Source organism: Salmo salar, chromosome 18 (genome assembly GCF_965601325.2).
Source record: "Salmo salar chromosome 18, fSalSal1, whole genome shotgun sequence".
Taxonomy (NCBI): Eukaryota; Metazoa; Chordata; class Actinopteri; order Salmoniformes; family Salmonidae; genus Salmo; species Salmo salar.
Genome location: NC_138308.1, coordinates 29,329,680 through 29,336,411, shown reverse-complemented (window position 1 = coordinate 29,336,411; position 6,732 = coordinate 29,329,680). Strand labels below are relative to the sequence as shown.

General features: G+C 40.5%; 1 protein-coding gene across 3 annotated transcripts; it reads left to right on the top strand.

The window, feature by feature from the left end:
- Window positions 1-291: 291 nt before the first annotated feature.
- rps24 (ribosomal protein S24) lies at window positions 292-4,549 on the top strand. 3 transcript variants are annotated; one of them, XM_014155129.3, is made up of 5 exons: window positions 293-380; window positions 1,470-1,535; window positions 1,660-1,869; window positions 2,052-2,165; window positions 4,469-4,549. In XM_014155129.3, exons 1-5 carry the CDS (start codon window positions 378-380, stop codon window positions 4,469-4,471), a joined length of 396 nt encoding a protein of 131 aa, XP_014010604.1. In that variant the 5' UTR covers window positions 293-377; the 3' UTR covers window positions 4,472-4,549. The 3 variants fall into 3 exon arrangements, with proteins under 3 accessions (XP_014010600.1, XP_014010604.1, XP_082820996.1); XM_082964870.1 differs by lacking the exon at window positions 4,469-4,549 and adding an exon at window positions 3,255-3,345; XM_014155125.3 differs by lacking the exon at window positions 4,469-4,549 and having other exon boundaries at window positions 292-380; window positions 2,052-2,282.
- Window positions 4,550-6,732: the final 2,183 nt, after the last annotated feature.

Below are 6,732 nucleotides of genomic sequence, written 5' to 3'. Positions count from 1 at the left end.
CTGAATGTATTGCATACAATTTTATATAGAATACTCATACTAATAGAAATACATATAAATTCACGTCAGTAAGTACAGAGGATAAAATACAGATTAATCATGGAGTATTTTTGGATAACACATTCATGTGTTTTGCCAAAATTACATGGGCATTTATTTTATTTTGTGACGTTTGATCTATTGTCATATACACTTAAGAAAATAGTACATACAAAGGACAAAACGACACGTTATATTTTCCTATGTTGGCTCTCAAATAATCGGCATGTATTTTTAGTCAGGCAAGAATTTTGGTCGCACCGCTTCCATTCAGGCATTTGGTTGGCCAGCTTCGGGCCCTTCCTCCTTTTCCTCATCCCTGAGAGGCTGATGCCAAGATGGTGAGTCTTGTGGCATAAAATGTAGAATTAAATCCTACATATATCTTAAGCATCCTTTCGTCGTTGTTGAAGTCGTGAAGTCCGAATACATTGACAAGCCATCCCTGTAGGAATATTACAACATTTAAGTTGTAAAAGTTGTTTTTAGTCCTTTAAGAACTCTGGTGGCCTAACCGAGCTCTGGCTTTTGGACCGTTTCTTCATTCGGTTGTACAAGTCTTTCAGTAATTTTATAACACATAACTTATACTTTTCCACGACTACTAGTTGGCGGCTACATTGTGTTTTTTTTTACAGTATGATATAATGCCGTTATTTGGCCAGCACGGGCAATATGTGCAAGGTGTCCTCGACTGCTGTGGCTAACGGTAGTCTCCCTGACACGGCATGTCAGTTGTAAAGCAGCATTGTTATTCTGGAGACTATTAACGTTAAATGCCACAAGATGGCTAACGCTAACTTACCACAAATGCATGATATTTGTCATGTACCTTGTAATCAATCCAACCAGAAGTACTCTTGTCTTTGAAGTAGTTAGCTAACTACCTTCCATCTAAACAGGTCTAGCACACGTTGGCCGACTAACGTTAGCTAGCTAAGTTGCTTACTAACATCAGTGACGCTAGCAACCTGTCAGCATAATTTGGTTTGTAAGTACTTGTACTTGGCATACTTTTCACGTAGCTACCTACTAAATCTTACCTTTAAGTCACGAAATACAAGGTAATGAAGTTGGCTAACTACCTCTAGGTGCCTGGTGTGATCTGATGTGTTATTGTCATACAACAAGTAACTTTTTATTTTGGCCTGCTAATTAACTAGCTACCTGACAAAGCCATCGTCTTTTTCAATACTTGTTGCTGTTTACTACTTGTATATATTATGTGTGTAGGCTCCCCAGCGTGTCAGGTTCCTGTTCCAGTCGTAATTTCCAGATTTTGTTGAAAGTAGTGGCAAGAATATAAACACTTTCAATTACTGTAAAACCAACAATGTGTTCACCTGCAAGAAGGGGGTCTGAAAAGCTACCCAGAACGGTATTGTCATTCCAGTATTGTGAATGCTAACCTGTTTTCCATCTACTTTCAGAACGACACAGTGACAGTCAGAACCCGGAAGTTTATGACAAACCGGCTGCTTCAAAGGAAGCAAATGGTAAGCCCAAATGTTTCTTTCCTACCACATATAACACCAAAACAAGACCTCAATAAGTGCTGTGTGGTCTATAACTGTTTCTCCATTGTGTCTATAACTGTTTCTCTATTGTCTCCTGTTCTAGGTTGTTGATGTCCTCCATCCGGGCAAAGCCACAGTCCCTAAGACTGAGATCAGGGAGAAGCTGGCCAAAATGTACAAGACCACCCCCGATGTGGTGTTCGTCTTCGGCTTCAGGACACAGTTTGGTGGCGGCAAGACGACGGGTTTCGCCATGGTCTACGACTCTCTCGACTACGCTAAGAAGAACGAGCCCAAGCACAGACTGGCCAGGGTGAGTGAATGCTGGAAAAATGGAAACAAGTGTTGAGTTTTAATTTTGGGGGTGGCTTTATTCTTTTAATTTGTATGACACCATGTCTGTGTATAGTTTGTCCCATCAGTATCATCTATTGTCTGCTAGTGATGCACATTGCAAGCGGTGCTGTTTTGGTAAATATGTTATTGTTCTCACAGCACGGTCTCTATGAGAAGAAGAAGTCCTCCAGAAAACAGCGCAAGGAACGCAAGAACAGAATGAAGAAAGTACGAGGCACCAAGAAAGCCAGTGTGGGTGCTGCTGGCAAAAAGGTAACTTGGCTATTCCCCCTATGGTGCATTCCTCTTGTATGGGTGCGTCTCAATAGTCACAATTTTACACAAGCTGCTTTTGTTGTCCTTCCTCTGCTTTGATTTGAAAACAGTGGGTGACTGTAGTGATGAATGGCTACAAGATGTAGGCTATGTTTTCACCCAAGAGAACTTCACATCTGTGCAGATGGAAGAGGCAGCTTAAGACTATTGAAACAGCCCAAGTGTCACTTCGTTCTTATTAGTTAATTATTCATTACATGCATCTTTTCCACTTCCTAAGTCTTAGTTTTGTCTTTATTTATGTGTTCTTACTGTTTTAATGAGTCATCTTTTTCTCTCGACAACTGTTCTTTGGGACTGTAGAAGGTAAATGTTTTCATCAGTAGACTAACTGCTGTGTGTAGATAATGCTACTGTTGTGTTCCTAGCTGACTTCATCCCAATCCTCCCTTTTATATAACCAAAAAAGCTACTGCCTTTTTACATGTGGATTTCTTTAACGTCCACATTGGGTTTCAGTTCAGTCCCCTACCAGTTAGAATGAACAGCTAAGTATTAACTCATGACCATAATTTTGGTGAGTGTGAACTGAACACTAATAGTGGTTTAGATCCCAAGTTGAACCATATTGTGTGGTCTTAAGACTCAGTAGTAGGTCGCCAAGTGGATCTCTGAAAGACTAGAAACTAGAGCCGTTTCTCAATTCATTCCTGGACGACCCCAATGGAGAACACATGTTTGTTTTAGTCCAGCACAAACACATAATTCAACTAGTTAAGTCTTAGTGCTGGGTTAGAACACAAATGTGCACCCCCCCCCCCCCCCCCCCCCCCCAAGAATGGATTGATAGACTTTCTAGAAGCTGCATTTGTGTGTATTTATTCAAATGCCCACATCTAGTGCTCAGCATTCAGTTTGGATTGTATTCTTTTCCTGGGTGGAGTTGACTGAATTTTGTAATTCATCTTCGGTGCAAATCTTATCCCTTTCAGGGGTCTACTCTAGGAGTAATTAATTTAAGTAAAATAGCTTAACATTATCTTCATCCTTTTGCTTTTCTTTTGCCTCCTGTGGATTTCTTTACAGAAATGAGGTCTGTTCCAGGTATAAAGCAAAGCGGGCATGGCGTGCTGTTATTCATGTGTTGAAATGAACGTTGACTCTTGTATCCTGGTAGTGCTAGTTGAGACCGGTCTCTGCATGTCTCACCTGTAGTCTTCCCACAACCTTTTATCTACCAATACCAACCTTCCCTCTTCATCCCACCGTATTTCCCCAAACTCCTAAACTTACCCTGGCTGGTGGTACTTATACTCTGAGAAATAATCTTATATCCACTAACGTCATATCAATTTAAAGAAACACTAAATTACACTACTACTTTGCTTCTAAAGGTTACTATTCTTATTCTGCTGTTAAACTATTACAGCTTTGTATTTGTCAACCGCTGAGTACAGTTATGCTAACATGCAGTACAAGCGGTGGCCTCCGGTCGTCGTGTAATAAAGCAAGTCTAGAGTGATGCATTGGATAATAAGTTAGAAACAACTACTGTCTGTGTGAGACAACAACCACATGTCCACTTATACAACTTTTCTAAAACATTAACCCTCATAATTTCATTTAGGCATGTATTTAATGTAATGTTCTTTTATATGTATTTTGATGTTTTATTATACTAGACTGCCTAATAAATTGGTATCTTCACTGAGCTGAAAAATGTAAGATGCACTATGCAGAAATCGCTCCGCCATTTCCTGGTTGCTAAAATTCTAAGTTTGCCTAATTTAAGTTTGTGACAAAACAGACAAGTATTGTCGAATCATTGTACCATCTAAACCGCTGTGAAATATATTTTCCATAACCATAAAATATTGTATTTTCAACCGTTTGAAGCTGGTGTACAAAACCAAAAGTAAGACACACAAACCAAACTTAAGAATGGGAAGCATTGAAATAATGCACATAGAACAGATCTACTGCTTCTTAGACTTGCTTTCAATGACAGATCTATAACAAATTTCTGTGAATTTGGTTGGTTGCCCAAACAGTTTCATTGCAGCTTTATCTGTAATTTTGCAGTTTAAATTTGGATGCTTTTACTATAACAAATGTGTAGGTTGAGCCATCGTCCCACGGCAATTGCATCTGTTCCCACGCCCAATTTCAACTATTACCCTCCTTCAAACCCTCAGCCCAAAAATTAGTTGACCCCCCCCCCTTAGTATAGTGGTGGATAGATAAATGGTGACCTTCTGTTTTGCAGATGAGCTAACTTCCCTTCCTCTGTTTTCCTACAGTGAGCCCGGCGAATCAGGGATGGTCCTCGTGCTCAAGATGTTCTTGTATATTGTCATCAAATAAAACATTTGAAAAAGTCACTCCTGTTTTCACAACTTATTTTTATATGCCCTGGACAAATTTGAAATGTTTGTGTATACTATTACATTTGCAGTGTGCGGTAAATATACCAAACATAAATATCAACGCAACATGTAAAGTGTTTCATGAGTGAAATGAAAGATCCCAGAAATGGTCCATATGCACAAAAAGCTTGTTTCTCATGTGCACAAGTTTGTTTACATCCCTGTTAGTGAGAATTTCTGCTTTGCCAAGATAATCTATCCACCCGACAGGTGTGGATTTTCAATAAGCTGATTAAACAGCATGATCATTACACAGGCTCACTTTGTGCTGGGGACAATAAAAGGCCACTAATGTGCAGTTGTGTCACACAACACAATGACTCGGATATCTCAAGTTTTGAGGGAGTGTGCAAATGGTATGTTGATTGCGTGAATGTCCACCAGCGCTGTTGCCAAATAATGTTAATTTCTCTACCATAAGCCACCTCCCAATGTTTTACACTAGTTTAGGGGATAGAGGGATAATGAGGTAAATTGTTACTAATACTACTGTGTTGATCTTGCATAAATAAGCTTGTGTGGTTGTACAAGCAGAGATGTCAGTGGAAGCGAGACATCCCACTCGCTCATTTTTGTCCTGGTTACGTTCTTGGATCATACAGGCAATGAACTAAGCAGACCAGACCCAGCTGATATTGCATTGGTGTCTATGGGAGAGACATTAAGCAGACCAGAACAAACTTTTTTCATTTGTAAGTGGCCTGAGTAAGGCCTTCATTTATCCACCATCTATGGTACAAAGCCAGCCGTAGGATGCCCTAACAATAGGAGGTGGGAAGGCAGGCGGTCTGCTTATTGCTTCAACCCCTCGTGAACAGATTGATGCAAGTGGACCCTGTCGCTTTGTCTCTTATGCTGATAAATGTAGTAATGGATCAGAAAATGAAGACTTCAGGGTCGAAGATTCAGAATTGTCTGGAGAGTGCCCCCTATTGGCCAAACAACATTACAGATTCCTGCTACATTCTCCTTTTAATACTGTTGAATGGTGTTCCCATTGAGTCTGAAAATATCCAATATTACCAAATGCATTGAATGTTGAATTACTGAGGTGATTTGTGGATAAACTATTGTCCTATATGATAATGGTCTCATACACTGGTCCAGTGTGTTCTTTCTCTTTGTAGACATTTATTTTGCTCTTATGACTTGAATATTTCCACCTTAATTTCTCACGATGAGAGAAGACATAAATGAAAGGCTTCATTCTAATGAAGTTGAAGATATTTAAAGTGCTTTATCAAAATGCTTCCATTGTGTTCACCAAGACTGAAGACCCTTGGTGTGAGCACAGAGCTGAACCAATGGTGCTACGATGCGGAGACTACTACTGCTGTAATTCATACTGATTTGTCTTGGGCTATGCGCTTTGTTGACAACATACCTGGCTCCTACCAGGTGACATGGAAAGGTCAGCATCTGCACCTTCTCATTACTGCTGTCCCTGATGTCTCAACACTAGGTACCCCTGGGTTCTCTGTACACAAACTTGCTTCTGTCACATCCTTACATGGTCTCATCACTTATGCTGATGGCACTCAACTCTTTCTCACATTCCATACACGTATGATTTCTGTGTGGCTGGCAGACATCTCTGCTTGGATGTTGGCCCGCCACGTCAAGCCCAAACTCTACAACACAGCACTGCTATTCCTTCCTGGGGAAGGCATGCCACATCCAAGACCTCTCCATCACGGTTGACATACTCCATTGTTGTGTCCACCTTCCAGACTGTAAAGAATCTCTGTGTGACTTTGGTCACGCTGAACTGATGGTGCTACAATGCAGAGACTACTAATGCTGCAACACATTGATTCACAGAATAGTTCAACCTGTACATGTTTATTCAATTGTATGTCTCAGGCTCTGCACTCTTTTTGTTGTCAACTTGGCATGACAGGTGAAGTGAAACAATGTGAGCTTGTGAGATCAGGCTAGTTTAACGAGGCAAGCTTTTGATATAACTGGGTAGTCATAAAAACATGCAGCCTGACTTTCACCTCAGTCTGGCGAACACACAATACATCAGTAGCCTTGTGTGAGCCAGAACAGATCACAGGGTAGCAGCTTGATTAAGAAGTACACCCCCTGGACAGGACACTAGTCTATTGCGGATCCTTACCCCAAATCTAGCTTAA